The 19,418-nt window shown below is 38.7% G+C and overlaps 6 protein-coding genes across 6 annotated transcripts; 5 read left to right on the top strand and 1 right to left on the bottom strand. All coding sequences in view use genetic code 12, as the record gives it.

Annotated features, from left to right (window-relative positions):
* Window positions 1–84: 84 nt before the first annotated feature.
* Window positions 85–695, top strand: CMD1 (calmodulin; the record flags this gene model as incomplete). Its single annotated transcript, XM_051818043.1, has 2 exons — window positions 85–87; window positions 249–695. 2 exons carry the CDS (start codon window positions 85–87, stop codon window positions 693–695), a joined length of 450 nt encoding a protein of 149 aa, XP_051673740.1.
* Window positions 696–962: 267 nt separating this feature from the next.
* CANMA_000668 (uncharacterized protein) lies at window positions 963–2,111 on the top strand (the record flags this gene model as incomplete). Its single annotated transcript, XM_051818044.1, has 1 exon — window positions 963–2,111. One exon carries the CDS (start codon window positions 963–965, stop codon window positions 2,109–2,111), a length of 1,149 nt encoding a protein of 382 aa, XP_051673741.1.
* Window positions 2,112–2,467: 356 nt separating this feature from the next.
* MED3 (Med3p) lies at window positions 2,468–3,043 on the top strand (the record flags this gene model as incomplete). The annotated part of the gene is made up of 1 exon (XM_051818045.1): window positions 2,468–3,043. The coding sequence occupies one exon, from the start codon at window positions 2,468–2,470 to the stop codon at window positions 3,041–3,043; it is 576 nt and encodes a 191-aa protein (XP_051673742.1).
* Window positions 3,044–3,562: 519 nt separating this feature from the next.
* On the top strand, window positions 3,563–12,754 carry VPS13 (membrane morphogenesis protein; the record flags this gene model as incomplete). Its single annotated transcript, XM_051818047.1, has 1 exon — window positions 3,563–12,754. One exon carries the CDS (start codon window positions 3,563–3,565, stop codon window positions 12,752–12,754), a length of 9,192 nt encoding a protein of 3,063 aa, XP_051673743.1.
* Window positions 12,755–12,805: 51 nt separating this feature from the next.
* On the bottom strand, window positions 12,806–16,571 carry CANMA_000671 (uncharacterized protein; the record flags this gene model as incomplete). The annotated part of the gene is made up of 2 exons (XM_051818048.1): window positions 12,806–13,755; window positions 14,294–16,571. The coding sequence occupies 2 exons, from the start codon at window positions 16,569–16,571 to the stop codon at window positions 12,806–12,808; spliced, it is 3,228 nt and encodes a 1,075-aa protein (XP_051673744.1).
* Window positions 16,572–16,802: 231 nt separating this feature from the next.
* CWH41 (Cwh41p) lies at window positions 16,803–19,361 on the top strand (the record flags this gene model as incomplete). The annotated part of the gene is made up of 1 exon (XM_051818049.1): window positions 16,803–19,361. One exon carries the CDS (start codon window positions 16,803–16,805, stop codon window positions 19,359–19,361), a length of 2,559 nt encoding a protein of 852 aa, XP_051673745.1.
* Window positions 19,362–19,418: the final 57 nt, after the last annotated feature.

A 19,418-nucleotide genomic window follows, 5' to 3' on the forward strand; every position in this document is an offset into this window, starting at 1 on the left:
TACTAGAGAAAGTCACAGCAATCAATAATCTAAAAACCAAAATACCCAAATACCCAAATACCCAAATACCAAAAAACATACATAATGGTATGTGTCGAACTGAATGTTGGATCAATTCAGAGAGGTTAGCAAATGAGGTTGAATTCAAATTGAAGAAGGAGTAATCTATTTCTTTTGCTATTTTCTTTGCTTTTGATTCCATATATTTATTGCCTTCTTCGCATCTTATACTAACACTTTTGATTCAGGCTGAAAAATTATCAGAACAGCAAATTGCTGAATTCAAGGAAGCATTTTCATTGTTTGACAAGGACAGCGATGGAAAAATAACCACCAAAGAGTTGGGTACTGTCATGAGATCCTTGGGACAAAACCCTTCAGAAAGTGAGTTGACAGACATGATCAATGAAGTCGATGTTAATTCGGATGGATCGATTGATTTCCCAGAGTTTTTAACTATGATGGCTAGAAAGATGAGAGATACTGATTCTGAAGCTGAGATTGCTGAAGCTTTCAAAGTGTTTGACAGAAACGGTGATGGAAAGATAAGTGCTGCCGAATTAAGACATGTTCTTACGTCTATTGGTGAAAAATTGTCTGATGCTGATGTTGATCAAATGATTAAGGAAGCTGATACAAATAACGATGGTGAGATCGATATTCAAGAATTCACTCAATTGTTGGCTGCCAAGTAAAAAGGAGAGCTCTAGTTAATTAGAATAGCAAATTAATTTTAATCAGTCCAAGATAGTATAATATTGATGCAAAACTCAAAAATGTAATACTATAACATTGTAGATTGACACTTGTGATGAACTTTGGTGAACTTTGGTGAACTTTGGTGAACCTTGGTGAACCTTGGTGAACTATTTGTTCAAAATAGGGTTACAAAAAAAAAAATAAAAAACAAAATTGTGTATCACAACCCAACGCATTACAATTATGAACATCAACAAACACCTATGGACAAAAGGTTGAAGTTGTTGATCAATACTTACGAGTTAGACCCTGGTACTTTGCCTCTAAACCACCAATCAAACGATCGAGAGACTTTTGCCCCACAGCCACTTCCAAAATCAACCAATTGCATGTTTGATTCACACAAGAGCAACAGCACAAACAATAGTTGCAAATATGTACCACCACATAGAGCTAGGTCCAGGAAGCCAGGAAACAAGCGTAATGGGACCAAGAATGATGCAAAGATGACAGAAGATGAAAAAATGGCGAAAAGACGAGAGAGGTTTAGCGTCAAAAAGAACGACAACAATAAGCAATCTCACATTTACGGTCTTCTAAGTAGGGGTGAGGATACGCGTTTGAAGGAGTCAGAGACTCTACGGGAGGAGTATTTTCTTGTAATTTTACACCAGTTTATTACATATACCTCAACCAATACTTCAAAAACATTATCTGAAGCATTCAAGAAAATCAAGGATCTGGATCCCAAGGATATTGAAAGTGCACAATCCTTAAAACCCGACAAGGAGATTGAGACAAAAGCAGTTACTATGGAATCGTTGTCAATGTCACTAAGGAAGTTGCGAGAAAGTTTGCTACACTTGAGCCCTTCACCTTTCCACAAGAAGGTGTTTTTATTTTCAACACGGATCTCCTATTGCTGTGGCCAGTATCAGACGTACATTCCCAGCATCAATTACTTGTTACTGCACAAAGATGATTTGGTTCTATCCAAGCTGGAAGTTGAGGAAGTTGCCGTGATTTTGGCATTGCATCTAACCCATTTCAATAATGATATGCCTCAAGCTATTCAAGCTTACTTTCGATATATACCAAATCGCAAGGATATATTGCAAATAATACAGGCATGGATACAGAAAGATTACTACACTTGGATCCGAATATACAATCTGGTTGAAAGCTTTGCAGTAAAGTCGATGATGAAACTAGGATTACCTAAAATGATAAACCAAATGATCAAAAGTTTAAGTTCAAGCTACTTCAGTATGAAGAAGTCGGTAATTCAAAGTGAATTGCTTCCAGATGATTTGGAGTATGACGATTTAGTGACAGTTTACAAGGTGAATTGGACCGTTGATGATGCAGGGTTGGTAACTATAAGAAAAAGACAAAGCAGGAAAGGTAGATAGCTCCAAAATTGAAACGAGCAAACTTCTGTCTCTCGCACATGTAGATATACATGTATACATACATACATACATACATACATACAATGAATGTGTTTTTGCAACACAACTATATTCTTCTATTGCTTATGCTTAGATTTCTTACCAAAGGGTAATCCAAAAAACGATAAAGAAAAAAACGAAAAAAAAAATAAAAATATAAAAGAATAAAGTGTAAGCGAAGGAGGAGAACCAAATACTTTTAAGTACTTTTCATAAATAAAAGACACTTTATACATTATTATTAACCACGACGTTGTTCCATTCATTAACTAGCATATAAACCACCTTCCAGATTATACCACAATAACACTACATACATGTTCAAGTTTGATTCATTTAATGATACCCTGCGACCCAAGCTCCCAGAGCTGATAAAAATAGACGACATCACCTCAGGAAGGATTGACCCGCAACTTATATATGATGAAATAGAAAGGTTGAAAGCAGAGATAAATATATTGAGAAATGACATGTCGTCGTTCCTACAAGCGTTGGCCACCGTACCTGCCAACAATTCATCACAAGAGTACTTTCGAACCACAATGTCAAGATTGGAGACAATACAAAAAAGTATTCTGGAATACTGTGAGCGATATAATAAGCTATTGCCGATTATAAACTTGGCCCAAATTAAGCTTGGCCACGAGGTCGAGGCGCCCCCAGTGAACAAGACCAAAACAAGCCAGCCACAACCAAATAACAAAGTCAAAGCTGGAGCTAAAGTACCGCCCTCGACGGGGCAAAACTCCCTGGGTCAGTCTTCCAGTTTCAATCAACCAACGTCGAATAATGGACCTACAAATGGATCAAAAAGTGCCAAAAAGCCGGTCAAAAAGGGGACTCAGACAAATAAAACCATAGAAGGATCATCGACGCAACCGATAGTTATATAGATAACATACACTATAATGAATTCTGGTCTATGCTAAAACTGGTTTATCTTTGGTTACTATTATTACACTTTGTAGAGTTAAGGAGACTAATTCTTTCGCTACAGCTTCTCACAACGCTTACTGTGTAAGACGCAGTACCCCCGGTGGTAACTACCACTAGCTTATACACTCTAACCCTATCGCTACATAAACCACAATGTAGTGTGACCAATGCCACTTCACGTGCTCAATATTCAAAACCTACACGACCATAAGGCTGTCTCTATTTTTTTTCTTCTTCTTCTTCTTTTAAATTGCTGTGTAAAAGTAAACAAAATAATTTTGTACGACAAAACACAATCTTAAAGGGAGAAGTTTAAATATTCAACATATAATTAATACCACCCTTTTACAACAAAATAAATCATTCAAGGTTTAAGGTATAGACCAAATTGGAATTGGAATTGGAATTGGAATTAGAATTGAACCGAATTGAATTGATAAAAACAGTTAAAACCAAGCCTCGTATTTCACAAAGACATGTTTGAATCACTTGTTGCCAATCTAATCAATAGATTTCTCGGATCTTATATAGAAAACTTTGATCCAAAGCAACTAAATATTGGAATATGGAGCGGTGACGTCAAACTTAGGAATTTACGTTTGAAGAAGGAAAGTCTCGATAAGTTCAAGTTACCGATAGATGTCAAGTTTGGTCACTTGGGAGAATTAACATTGCAAATTCCGTGGTCGAATTTGAAATCTAAACCTGTACGAATCATCATTGAAGATTTGTACGTTCTAGCCTCACCCATAATTTTGCAAGACTATGATGCCGAAGATGACGAGAAGAGGCAGCAGGCTTTAAAGGAATCTAAATTGAAGGACCTAGAGGCAATTCTTGAAGCCAAGGGAGAAGAATTGGGTCGCGATCTTGCCGATGAGACTTTTGCCGAGTCTTTGGTAAAGAAAATTGTTGATAACCTTCAAGTTACCATCAAAAAAATACACATCAGGTATGAAGACCAATCTGTTTTGACAGAAAAGCCATATACATTGGGCACGTCATTGGAAGAACTATCTGCCGTTTCGACAGACGAAAACTGGAAACCATCGTTCATAGCTATTACGCAAGCCTTCACCAGGAAATTGCTTACATTGAAAAGCTTATATTGCTATATGGAAACGAAGGACCCTCAATTGTATTCAAGTCTTGACAAGGAAGGGCAATTGGAAGCATTTAGAGCCCAAAACAGTTGTCAAGAGTTCTTGATGAAGCCTGTGAGTGGTAACGGAAAACTTACTATCCACAAACTTGGAGCCACCGAGATGCATCCTCACCTAGATACCGAGCTTTTCTTTGAAGAGTTTGGGTTGGAAATGAACGAGCAACAATATGAGGATATTTTATGGACGGCTTCAAAGTTTCGGTGGTATTCCAAAACATCCAAGTTTCGTAAATTTAGACCAAAGTTGCCACCAAGCGAGGACCCAAAAGCTTGGTTCAGATATGCAGCTGATTGTGTTTTAAACGAAATACACGAAAAGAATTACAAGTGGAGCTGGGATTATTTTGCCAAAAGAAGAGACGAGAGAAAGTCTTATATCAAGTTGTGGAAATTAAAATTGGAAAAGAATATTGGTGAGGAAGAAGGCAAACAGTTGCAAAAACTAGAACTGACGCTTACTTTTGATGATATTAAATTATACCGTTCTCTTGCCCGAAATGAGCTTAGAAAGGAAGGAAGCAAGGCAAAACTTTACGACACGGAATCAGCCGAAAAGAATGACCAGCAGAAAAAAGGATGGTTTTCTGGTTGGTGGGGAGGTGGAAGTACAGCTCCACTGGAAGATGAACAACTGAAAACCATAGATGCAGATGGAGAGCACATAGATCTTTCTTTAACTGAGGATCAAAGAAAAACCCTTTATGATACTATAGATTATGACGAAGAGGCAGAGATATCAACAGTCGATCTTCCTGATGATTGCGTTAAAGTTCGCGTTTCAGCTGCTTTGAATAAAGGAGGGTTGGTTGTCAGACGAAATGATTTGACAAGTTTGGCCGATGTCTCATTTGAAGGCTGTAAAGCTCATTTTTATCAAAGACCAAACTCTTTTCTTGCTGGTTTCCAGGTGCTCGAGTTTAAGGTCGAGGATGGAACTGGTTCCAGCATTTACAACCATATTGTTAGTGTCAAACAAGCAATCCCAAACTCAGATGAGGTGGATTCCAACGAAGATTCAACTCCCTTCTTTCAAATCCTGTATGAGCAGAACCCTCTTGATGGCTCAGCTGACTCGAAGTTATTAGGGTCCTTGAAATCAATGACTATTTTCTACAATCCAAGGTTTATTGAGGAGGTGATTCGGTTCTTCACTCCTCCCAAGATCCACTTGGATACTGTGGGAGCTATAATGAATGCTGCTGAGTCCACTGTTGAAGGTCTAACTTCACAGACTAGAATTGGACTTGAATATGCGCTTGAGGAACATAAAACAATTAACGTGAACTTGGATTTACAAACGCCGTTGTTGATCTTGCCATTGGACCCTTCCAGCTATAAATCCCCTGTGGCAATACTAGATGCCGGTCATATAAATGTCGTGAGCGAATTGGTAGAAAAGTCCAGGATCAAGGAATACAAAAATAAGGAAAAGTACACCGAGGATGACTGGAAAAATTTAAACGAGCTCTTGTATGATCAATTTAAATTCAGCTTGGAGGATGCCCAATTTTTCGTGGGGCATACAATAAAGTCGACTATGGAGCAACTATATTCTCACGATAAACCTAGACCCGCTTTAATGCTCGACAACTTTAACGTTAATTTCAATCTTGGATTGTCCATTTTGCCCGATGCCCAAAACTTGGCTCAGATCCGGTTGGGTGGAAATATTCCAAAACTTCAGTTATCTATGAATGACTTTCAGTATAAGACGATGTTAAATATACTTGATGCGGCAATTCCTGATATGAGTGTTGAATCATCTGACGAGTCAAGTCTTTTTGAAGCCTACGGCAATGATTACAAAGAGCAGGGTATAGATATTGAAGATGATCTGCCCAAGGAGGATAGCCAGGATAAAAAAGTGCAAAAATCAAACAACTCTGAACAGCACTTGATTGAGCTCAAGTTTAGCGTTGATTTTATTAAGTTGCATTTATCGAGGTGCATCGATGGGCTTACCTTGGATGCGGAACCTTTGATTGAAATTGTCGGAAATGAATTGGAACTAGACCTTTACAAAACCGAAACGGATCTCCACATGAATTTGGGGCTTTTAGACTTTAATATTTTGGATCATATTGAAAAGTCTGGAAAAGAAGAGTTCCAGAAACTTCTTACATCGAATACTGAGTTAAATACAACCAAGAAGTTGATAGACGTCGAGTACAACAGAAGATTAAGAGTTGTCGATTTCAACAATAAAAAAATAGAGGTGTTTGATCAAGATATTGACCTCCATCTTGCTACAGTCAAGTTTGTAATCACGAGAAAATCTGTCTTGAGCATCTTGACCTTTTGTTTAAATACATTTACTGACCCCAATCAGGAGCCAACACTGGCCGATGAGCTAAACCATAACCCTGAAGATGTTGATGCTGCGCCGCAGAAAATCAATATGAAAGTTAGCCTTGACAGTGTGATTATGGTGCTTAATGAAGATGGCATTAAATTGGCAACATTCCTGTTGAATGCTGCTCAGATCAAGCTTTTGCTTTTACCAGAGGCAATGGATGTGTCGGGAAGCTTGGGGGCTTTGTCCCTTCTCGATGAGTTGAATCATGATAACGAGAGCTCGCCCCGCCATTTGATTCAAATGGATGAAAATGATCTCGCAAAATTCAGTTACAAAACATTTGATTTGCATGGTATAAAGCCATCCGAGCTCAATTTCAATGTCAGTGCTATTTCAGTTAATTTTGTTGAAAGCTCGTTTAGCAGAATTGTCAAATATGGTAACCAGTTTATGCAAATGAAGGCTATTTATGATAGAACTCGAGAAGCAGCTATAAACCAAGCGACTCAACTACCAAATAAAATGAAGTTTGATATCTTGATTCAAGGTCCAAAGATTACTTTCCCAGTTGGAAACACTGGGTCAGATGACATTGTTGCCAACTTGGGTGAGATATACGCACACAATGAATACCAAGGAGTTTTGAATGTCATTTCAGTTGGTATAAGAAACGTTAACCTAGTTTCCAACTTTCAATTTAATGAGGTGAAGCAAAACTTGAAGGTGATTGATGATTTGGATATCTCATTTGACATCAATTGGTCCGAAGATTATGTCAAGAATACACCAACATTTGAAGTTACTGGAAAAACGCCAGGGTTGGACATACACTTGACTGAACTACAGGTAGAGCTGTTGTCGTATATTTCAAATTCAGTTGCCACTGCATTCACTATAGACAGCGAATCTTCGGACTTGCAGGGCATCGAGGAGGAAGCAGCTTTTGCAAATGAAGTGTTGAAGCATAACACAAGGGTTATACAAGGAAACAATGGTGCATTAGATAAAGAAAGTAAGCACAAGGAGACATCACCAGAACTGGAGATCCCACCCGATCATTTGATGGCGAAAGTTACATTTGAACTTCCACGTATCTCATTGTCCCTTTACAACAATACGAGTAATTTAAGTGACATAAAACTGGCCCAATTGTCGACATTTGCACTCAATGAAGTAAAGGTTAACTTTAATTCAAAGCAGGATACCCTGTTTAGAGCCAACATTGCGATAAAATCCTTTGTCGTTGAGGACACTAGACAAAATACCGAGAGCAAGTTCCCCATTATCATACCTGCTGCTGACGGCGTGGAAAATCAATTTCTGTTGCAGATAAACTCTGATGTTGTTGCAGGTAGTAACAACTTGGCAACCATATTGACGGTGGAGAAACCAAAAGCCATCTTGGCACTTGACTATTTATTCGACTTGCAAACATTTTTTGACAAAGCAATCCCGTCAAGCAAAGAAGTACCCGCTGATACAACTGGACATCGGAAATCAGTAACTCTGATTCCCGAGCTGAGTACTACCACGCAAAGGGTGCAAACCCATTTTGGGTTTTCAGTTAATATCATTAAGCCATCCATTTTTCTTTTAGCTGATGATACCAAAGCCGATACAGAGGCGATAGCTTTCAAAGTTGAACAAATATCAATCTCCAAACAAAATATAATTTCTTTGGCAACTAGCAAGGTTGGCTTATATTTGACTCGCATGGACAATCCAAAGAACTCAAGATACAGAATTATTGATGATTTTTCTGTTTCATTTGCCTATGATGACAGAAAATCTTCTCCTGGCAAATTCTTGGATAAAGTCGAAGCCTCTATAGACGCAATAATAATAAGAGTGTCTGTTAGGGATGTTAGATTGGGATTGGCAATAGTTCAACGTGTGAATGACTTGTATGCAAAACATCAGGATACATTAAATGCCAGTAGTAGTGATGACAAACTGATTTCCGAAAGTGTTGATGACGACTCGTCATCCTCAAGCAATTCTTCTCAAGTACTCAAGGGAGAAGTTGATCAAGTCACCGATGGCGAGATTGTGAAAGGGGAAGAATTAACCGCTAGCTTTGGGGGATTGAGATTTGTGTTGATTGGAGATGTGTCGGAATTACCTGTGCTAGATATGAATGTGAATCCTTTCGAGGCCAGGGCAATTAACTGGTCTACTGATTTAAGTGCAGAGATACATTTAGAAACTTTTGTCAACATATTCAATTATTCAAAGTCGGCGTGGGAACCTTTATTAGAGGCATGGCCGGTTGCGCTTTATGCATCCAAGACTCAAGGCACAAATTCAAAGTTGTTCTTTGAGTGCGTTTCGAGAGAGGTGGCCCAAGTTACAGTCACATCCAGATCAGTTGCCTTACTATCTCAGGTCCAGTATCTTTTGAGCAGCGATGAGAAATTGAAACCAAGAGGTGAAGATTATCCATTCTTGATTGTCAATGACACAGGTCTAGATTTGACAGTGTGGACGAATGGGAATAAAGGTGATACCGAGACAAAGATCAAATACGGCGAATCAAGACCGTGGGCATTTGAAGACTGGAGAAAAATTCGAGAGAATTTGGACGTGAACACAGCAAGTACATTGGATGTTGCTTTTATCAATGGCGAATATGAAAATATTGAACATATATCAGCAGCCATGGAAGGAGAAGATTTACATGTTTTATATCCTGCAGTTGAAGGCGTGCATAACCGTCTTTCTGTGTCTATAAATTTGCGCGAGGATAATGTCAAAGTCATCACTCTCAGATCGACAATTCTAATCGAAAATGATGCCGAAGTCCCAATTATAGTTGAAATCTTGGGTGAGGAACGAGCTGAGTTAAAAATTGACTCAAAAAGTAGTCTTTCGATACCTATTGATCTTGCATACAGCGGAACATTCAGAGTCAAGCCTAATCTACACACATCATACAATTGGTCCGAAGAGGAAATTTATTGGAAAGATGCCATGAAGAATGAGCTTTCTTTAAGGTGCCCAGCGACAGTTCGAGAAGACACTTCAGTGTTTTACTTTCAAGCCAAATCGGTTTTTGATAAAAACGAACCATTAGCGCAGGTGTATCCCCATATGAAGTTTGTTATCTCGGCACCTCTTGAGGTTGAAAACTTGTTGCCTTATGACTTTGATTACCGATTATATGACAAAAATTCAAGGCGCGAGTGGACAGGAAGTGTGAAAAAGGGTGTCAAGAGTTATGTCCACGTAGTGAGTTTGAAGAATTTATTGCTACTCAGCATTCAGCCTCGAAACTGTAACTATAGCAAGTCAGAGTTTGCCGTCATCAATGGCGGGTTGCGTAGTGACTTCCAAAGAGAAAACACGCTAAAGCTTAGAGGTGATAACAACTTAAAGTTGAACATTTTTTACCCACGAAAACAAGTTGATAGTACAAGTTTGAAAATCGCTGTTTACAGCCCGTATGTTATTTTAAACAGATCCAATTTAAATATTGTTACTACTGAGAGGGACAACCAATTTGTGTCGCTTGCAAAGACTGTCGATTCGGAACACATCTATCCAACGATGTTTTCCTTCTCCAAATTTGAGGACAGAAAGAATAGAGCAACCATAAAAACAGAGGAGACAGTTTGGTCCCGCCCTTTGAGTTTTGATGCCATCGGACAAGCAAGTGAATTGAGATTACAACTCTTGGGAAAACAAAAGGAGATAAATCTAGGAGTGACCATTCTGGAAGGTGAAGGTATTTACAACTTGACGAAAACCGTTACAATCACCCCAAGGTATGTTGTGATCAATAGACTTCTGGAGAGTGTCATTCTAGCTGAAGAAGGATCTATTAAGGAGATAAATGCAAAACCGGGAGCTTTACTTCCGCTCTATGGCTTGCGCTGCGTGGATAAAAAGAATTTGATAATAAAGTTGGGACAAACTTCTCGATGGTCACAACCGTTTTGTATTGACAATGTGGGTCAATTGTATATAAAGGTACACAAGAGCAATGTTGGACAAGTGTTGGTCAAAGTGACGATGCTACTTGAAGATGCAACAATGTTTGTACACATTGAGGATGCCAATAACCAATGGCCATATTCAATCAAGAATTACACGGATGAAGAATTCTACATTTACCAGACCAACCCCAATATAAACGCAGATGGTGAAATAGTGAAAAGAGACACGGTTTATAAACCGATATACTACCGTGTTCCTCCGAAAAGTGTCATGCCGTATGCATACGACTATCCAAACGGTCTAGTCAAAGAAATTATTGTGAGATCACATGGTCGTGAGAGAGCAGTCAATTTGGCTGAGATTGGAAACCTAAGACCATTTAGGTTGCCATCTACAGATTCCCAGTCTCAAAAAATTGTTGATATCAATGTTGTTGCCGATGGCCCGACTCAATGTTTGGTTATCACCGATTACGACCCTTCAAAGAGTTTATACCAAATAAAGAATGAGACTGTATCTAGCTCGTCATTACCATCCAATCAAGACCAGTTTGTCCAAGCGGAGATTGAAGATAACTATTATACCAAGATAGTGACAAAGCTTGATGGTCTAGGAATCTCGTTAATCAATACAAGAGATCAGGAGCTATGCTACATCACATTGAGAGGTATTGAATTCAGATACAATGAATCCAACTTGTACCAAAACTTTAGTGCAAAACTCAAGTGGGTGCAAATTGACAATCAGCTCTATGGTGGTATCTTCCCAATCATACTTTACCCATCCGTCATTCCGAAAACCGGAAAAGAGTTGAACGACCATCCAGCGCTTTCAGCTTCCATTTGCCAAGTCAAGGATGATTCGCATGGGGTGGTGTTCATAAAGTATGCCACGACACTCATGCAAGAGTTGAATTTCGAGCTTGACGAAGATTTCCTATTTGCAATGCTCGACTTTGTCAAGTTTCCAGGAGCTTCATGGAATAAAGAACAGGTCAATAGGCTATGTGATGAGAATTTGGATATCCCTGAACCACTGAAACTTAGCAACACTAGTGACATTTATTTCGAAGCTTTGCATTTGCAACCTATCCAAGCAAACATTTCGTTTGTGAGAACAGAGAGACTCAATGCCGAGGATAAGACAAACAGTCAGAATACGGTAATGTTTTTCTTGAACATACTTACAATGGCAATTGGAAACATAAACGATGCCCCAATCAAATTGAATGCATTGTTTATTGAAAATATTAGAGCCCCGACACCAATCTTGGTTGAATCGATAAGGACCCATTACAGTCAAGCATTTTTCTACCAACTTTATAATATTGTGGGGTCTGCGGACTTTTTAGGTAACCCGGTTGGGTTATTCAACCTTCTATCCTCAGGTGTGATGGACATTTTTTACGAACCATATCAAGGATATGTTTTGACAGATAGTCCACAAGAGCTAGGCATAGGATTGGCAAAGGGAGGCCTCAGTTTTATGAAGAAGTCAGTGTTTGGATTTTCTGACTCTATAGCTAAAGTTACTGGATCCATAGCTAAAGGGTTGACAGTGGCAACAATGGATTCCAAGTTTCAAGAACGTCGTCGCTTACAAACTCGTAGGAACAGAGCCAATCATGCCGTATATGGCTTCACTACTGGAGCAAACTCGTTCATCGAGGCGGTATCCTCAGGAATCGGTGGAATTACTTCGGCACCCATTGAAGGTGCCGACGAGGATGGCGCAGCTGGATTCTTTAAAGGTATCGGTAAAGGAATAATTGGTTTGCCGACAAAGACAGCCATTGGGTTCTTTGATTTGGCATCCAATGTAAGTGAAGGCATCAGAAACACTACAACTGTTTTCGATGGCGAGAAGCTTGATAGAATCAGATTGCCAAGGTATATCAATCCAGATGAGGTGGTTAAGCCTTATAATGAAAGAGAAGCACAAGGCCAATTCTGGATGCACAGTATTGATGATGGAATTTATTGGAACCACACTTATTTGGCCCATTTATTACTTCCGGGAGATGAGATGGCGGTCTTGGTAACATTAAAAGATATCATTTTGTTTGACATAAAAACGCTCAAGTCGAGATGGGTTGTCAAGTTTGACCAAGTCAAATCTATCTCAGTAGAATCTACTGGATTGACTATCGAATTGAAGAATAGAAAAGGTCCATTCATTCCAATACCTGATCGAAAGAACAGAACTTATTTGTATCAAAAGATTGGCGTTGCTGTGAAGGAGTACAACAAATTTTGCCGTGTTACTCTATAGATGCAAAGAGGCTGGACTTACATAGTATTTACATAGAATATATATCTTTTATCAGCTTATAAAATGTTGGGGCATATCACCCACTGTCTTGTGGTAGGAACCGATAAATTTCTCGGGTGATTCATCACCTCTTGTTTGTAACTTGATCTTTTGCACCAAAACATATCCCTTTTTGCACTTGACACATAACCCTTCTTTTAGTAGAATGAAATCACCAGGCTGCTGTAGATGATGCAGTTCAGCACTCATGGGTGGACTGATCAAGTCTGTCACAGAACCCAAAATAACCCGTTTCTTTTCCTCCACAACTTGTCCCTTTTTCTTAGTTTTTGTATTTAGAAATGTATAAACAGGACCCAAAGCGTCATATAACCTTTTAATCTGCCTGCTTGTGTAAATGCTCCATAGTGCTTGACTTTTAGATTTATCAATTTTTGGGGCCAATGACCGCTCATAGGTATTTGGCAAACTAGTGTTTAAAAAGAGTCCCCTGTCAATAACACCCTGTAGAAGCGAACCTCCTTCTTGAGCTAGTCTATCGGATAAGCTGTCATAATCGTCAGTATCATTTATTTTAATGTCATTGGATTGGGCTATGATACTTCCGTGATCAAATTTGGTGGGATGTAACGATTGCACTGTGACTCCAGTTGTTTTGTCATCATTGAGCAAGGCATATTGTATAGGAGATGAACCTGAATATCTTGGTAGTAATGATGGATGAACATTTAGCCCGCCATATTTGCAACTGCTTAAGAATGCAGCCGGTATAAGTTTACCATAAGACACAGCTATAGTTAAATTGAAATTGTTACTACTTGTCAATGCAAGAATATCTTTAGACGAGTCGGCTCGTAAGATCGGTATGTCATGTTTGATTGCAAATTCACTAGCAGCAAGTTCTGTAAATGTCTTCATGTACCTCCCACTAGGTTTTATGCTTCTTGTTATGACTTTAACACTGGACACCTTATCAGGACATCCATCCCGCAATTCAAGAACTTTACTTAGACTGGCAACACTGAAACTTCCGCTCCCAAAAAAGGCAATATTCAAGGGATCATACTTGTTGTGTAGTGAGCGCAGGAATGTTTTTGAAAATGGGTGTAAAAGCTTCATCAACAGGGCAGAATCATTGAGGATAGAATCAGTCCCAAATCATCGCGATTAGTAAACGAAAAACAAAAACAAAAAAACATATAAAGTATCAACAGACGTGATTTCTTCAAAACTACTAAAATCATGCTGACAACATCAAATGAAATATTGAATAATTTATCAAAGCTTTTAAAAGTTCGTGGTATTGATGAGTCAACATTATCACTATGCTACAAACTATTAGATGAAGGCGTGGACCCTAGAAAATTGGCAGGAAAGATCAAGGACATACAAAAGGAGATTTCATTGTAACCGGAACAAATATATTACAGAGAACTGAAATGAATCTATTTTTGCTTTTTTGGCAATTACTATAGTCAGACTTAGATATCTAGAAGCCGCCTTTCTTTTTCTTTCGTTTTGGTTGTGAACCACCTTGACTACTAAGTTGGGACGAAATTCGCAAAGTGTCTCCCAAACGCGACTGCGATCTATGTTGTGATGCAGGTTGACTATGTCCAGAGCCTTTAACAAAGTTGGATGAACCACCGAATTGTGAATGGGAGCTTTGCGATAGTCTTGGTGGCGCCATTGGTTCAATTTGGCTGGATTTTAACAAAGGAACAGTTTGGGATGCATCAAATAGTTGCGAACTGGGTTGCTGTTCAACTGGTTGTGATGCAGCAGGTGTGTCCCATTCATCAAGTATTTCTTGGACATAAGCGGGAGATGCTGCCTTTTGTGCTTCGTATTTAGATTGAAATTGATTTTGTTGAGCTTGACATTTTATGAGCGATAAGCCTAACAAGATTGAAGTGTTTGTTATGGATCCAGCAACGTTACATTTCGCAAATATTTGCTCTAGCAACGCGTGTATGTTGAAGATGTGTGTTTGGGCATCTGGTATATCCAAAAACCCATTTCTTTGTATTATTGCAGTATTGATGAAGCTTCGTATACTTAAATCCTCTGTAAGCGGACTATTTTCAAATTCGGCAATCATATCGTCGAGCTCAGCCAAGTCCAGAATTCCTAGCGGAACACGATAATCAATTTCTAATAAAGATCGATAATTTCCTAAAGAAAACTTTTGTTTCTCAGCATTGGTTTCAAAGGTCGCATCTAGCAATGAAGCGTATTTTTGAATTGCCGCAACCAGTTCTCCCTGATCTTCTTCTTTCAAGACACTTTGTACAAGAACTGCATGAAGTTTTTTCAAATGGTTATGCTTGTGTTTGTGGTTCTTTGTTGTATTTTCTCCAGAATAGCTACACCCTTCTAATGTACTGGGAGGTTGTGCTAATGGCTTAAACTCTAGACGTCGTTGTCGTAAATGCAAACTCGATGATAACTCGATCACAATTATATTGTCTGCATCGTCCATGGCCAATGGTACCAATTGTTTCAAATCCACCGCATTCGATCTTTGCACTATATAAGGATCTCTCAAGCTACTTGGTCTTCCATGGTCAAACCCCAAAGTGTAAACCAACACCAATGGGTTAGCTTGCGAATACAAAAACACCAAATATGAATTGTGTCTAGTAAGCACCGAAAATTTAAGCGATGGATCATTGTCATTGAGAAAGTGGCGCCAAGATAGTAGTCTCTCAATCTCTGTTCCACGTCGTTGTAGCCAAATCAACTCTTTTGATGTTAGGGAAAATATCATGTCTCCCACACATTGTACATCTCTTATTCGCGACCACGTATTTGAAGTAACTAGCACTTTCTGAGTCATCGAAACGAAATCATATTGAAATATTTTAGTTCTTGTTGACAAGAGGATGCTGTTGAGATTCAGCAACCAAGTGAGTCGTAACCAATGAGATAAATTGCTAGCATCGGCTATGGGTATTTGCACATCATGGTCACCCATTCGCAGCACTTTATCATACTTTTTGTTAATCAACCATGCTGTTAGGTTACCATTGACATCAATCATGGCAAATTTGCGAACATCTGAAGCACACACAGCCACATTGGCAAACGTCGATTGATCCAATTTCTGTGAGGCAATCTCCTTAATAATTGATAATTTGAAATCAGGAGCAGATTTCGAATTGGTGGAGTAGTTTTCCAATTTGCAAGTAGTTGCATAAACCTTAACACGCGTTCTCACAAGGATAATTAGCCGATCGTGGGCTTCATTTTCACCAACTTCAACCTGTCGTATCTGATCTAGAAAATCCACTTCATATGGATGCGATAGTTTTATTGAAACACCATCCTGTAATCTAATCGATAGACTTAGAACCGAAAGTGCTTCACCTGTGACGTGAATGAGTCCATGAACTAATGCATCTTGCGATTTTGGTTTAATTTGAAATGTTTGAACAATATCTCCAAAACAGGGATCGTATGCCACGTCTGAATCCATTGCTTTAGTTTCCAATCCAAAAGAAGATATGATTTTATAAGGCACGCTATCTGTGGCAAAGTATCCCTCATCGGACCTAAATGAAGTACTGGTGTCTTCTGATTTATAGACTTCACCCACAGAATGGTTTAGCGGCTTCTTTATAAGATCCTTATACGATACTTCACATAAATATTTACTCTCCTCTGCATCACCTTCCTTTCGAGGGAAATTGATCTTTGGTTGCAACCCATCATTTGAGAGTGTATCTGTGTTTGTCACTGATTCTACTTCAACGTTTGGATTTCCAAATACTCCGTAGCCTAGTCGTACGCCTAGACCTGACTTATGTGGCCACATGCCATAAGATAACGTGACAATGGAGGAGGTTTTATTAGCTTTTTTTTTGCTAGTTGTTGCGTTGGGAATCGTGGGATATTTCTTTGATACTCATCTGGTTGTCGTTGTTTAAAAAAAAATTGGCGGATTTGTGTAACCTTTCAATTGATTTTTTCCAGAGTGTATGAAAATAAACGCCGAATACGAAATACTGCCAACACGTTCAGTGTATTTACAAAACATAACATAAAGATGCTATGGCGATACTGGAGTCCATTGCTCCTATTCAGCTACATTGCCACACTCATACTAGCAGAACAGGTTAAATTTGACATTTATGGAGACAGCAACAACTTCCCACCAATTGGAGATACCAACAACAACAACAGTGCCACCACTCTTGCATCCAAATATGGAACCATTGCCAATAATTCATTATTGTGGGGTCCATACCGATCAGCATTGTATTTCGGAATCCGACCAAGAATCCCCAAATCTTTACTTTCCGGATTAATGTGGTTCCCCATTACTGATTATAAATCGATGGGTAAGATCCGTCATTTTTATGAACAGTTTGATCGTATGGGTAGAGCCAATTGGATATCGTATGATCCAAGGATTGGTGGCCGCCAATTGATCCAAGATGATGATTTACAGTTTGATATTATTATTGATTTTATTAAATCGCAAGAAGGATTATCATGGGCAGTTAAAGTTAAAGCTGTACCTCATAGAGGCAATGAAGACGGTATGATTTCGTTTGTGTGGTATACAGGATTAGAAGGCGAAAAGAATGAAGTGGATGAAATCACGGGTCAAAGGGAAAGAAGTGGATATTTCCGATTAGATAATAGTGCCAAAGACGGAGGATATCAAGGGAAACTCACCTTTGGTGGAATATCGGAAGAATTGGGAGCATTTAGTCTTGAAATAAATGATGGACCTAGTAGTAATAAACACCCAAGGGGCAAGGCAGGGGCCGGTAGAGAATTAGATCCAACATTAACTCATCATTTGAGTCTTACTGTGCCTGATGGCAACGTATGGCAAGCTCGTGATATATTTGTTACAATCTTGCAAGAGTCAATCGGCCAAATTTCCGAGGCAAACAATGGCAAAGTTGATCATTTACCTCCTGAGAATTTATTCATTATTCGAGATTTGTACCACTTTGAAGGTAATTTACATTTTGTTCAGAAAATTTATCAAGGTGCATGTGAATTTGATATCATTTATACAAATGTATTCACGCCTGATGCTGATAAATTAACTTTTAATAATATTGACCATCGAATTGAAGAATCTTTACAAAAGTTGGATAATGATTTCGCTAGTCATTTCCAAATACAGCCGCCGTTCAATTCAAAGCCATATTACGAGTTCGCCAAGGAAATGTTATCCGGTTTACTTGGTGGAATAACCTATATGTATGGTGACCATTTAGTCGATAGAGAGACCATATTTGACGAAGAGACATTTGAATCATATCAATTGAAAGGATCATTTGAAGGGCCATATGAATTGTTTACTTTGGTTCCATCGCGCCCATTTTTCCCTAGGGGGTTTTATTGGGATGAAGGATTCCATTTGTTGCCGTTATTAGATTACGATTCTGATTTGGTGTTGGATGTTGTTAAATCATGGTTTAATTTGATTGATGACGATGGATGGATAGCTAGAGAACAGATTTTGGGGACCGAGGCTAGGTCAAGAGTGCCGAAAGAGTTCCAAGTTCAAAGTCCGCATATTGTTAATCCACCGACATTGACTTTGGTCTTGAGTAAGTTGCTTGATTTTGCTGCTTCGGGAAAGGGAGATATTGATTCATTTGGAAATATTGACGAACCAGTGGATTTAAACGAAGGTGATGTTCCCTTGGGTAAATTTATCTTGAATAATCCTGAAGTTTTGGTTAACTATACCAACGACGTTTATCCTAAGTTGAAATCACATTTTGAAATGTTTCAAAGAACGCAACAAGGGTTTATTCCAAACGACGAAGAAGAAGAGGGAACGGGTGTTTCTGATGCAATTAAAAACTCGCGAGTATATCGCTGGAGAGGCAGTACATTGACTCATTGTCTAGCTAGTGGAATTGACGATTACCCTCGTGCTTCACCTCCTGACATTAGCGACTTGAACGTTGATTTAATCTCATGGGTTGGCGTCATGGCCCGATCACTTCGTTTAATGGCTGAAATATTACATAAAGATGAAGCTGAAGTGGCAAACTTGAAGCAAATTGAACAAGATATTATCGATAATATCCAATCCGTGCATTGGTCATCCAATGACGAGGCATATTGTGACGTGACATTGAATGAAGACGATGAATTGGTTCATGTTTGTCATAAAGGATACGTGTCCTTGCTTCCATTTATAACCAAATTGATCCCCGTCGATGATGTCACCAAATTGGCAAATGTAATTAACCTAATCACTAACCCCAATGAATTATGGTCAGATTACGGTATTCGATCATTATCGAAATCAGATGAATTTTACAAGACCAAGGAAAATTATTGGCGCTCACCAATTTGGATCCATATCAATTACTTAATTTTACAAAATATTAAAGATTATTACCAGGATTCGTCAAGTTACTTGTCAAATGAATTGAAAAAGAAGTTTAGTGACGCCTATCACGATTTAAGAGTCAATTTGATTAACAATGTGTATAATCAATGGCAGAAAACGGGGTTTGTTTGGGAACAATATGATGATGAGACTGGCGAAGCAAAGGGAGCTAAAAACTTTTTGGGCTGGACATCAACTATTTTGTTGATTTTGACCATGCCTGAGAGGATATAGATATAGAAAAAAATACACTCATTACATTCTTCCTGTTTTTTTCTTTTTATAGATAAT

The sequence above is a fragment of the Candida margitis genome, assembly GCF_024628925.1.
Source record: "Candida margitis strain CBS 14175 chromosome Unknown scaffold18, whole genome shotgun sequence".
NCBI lineage: Eukaryota > Fungi > Ascomycota > Pichiomycetes > Serinales > Debaryomycetaceae > Lodderomyces > Lodderomyces margitis.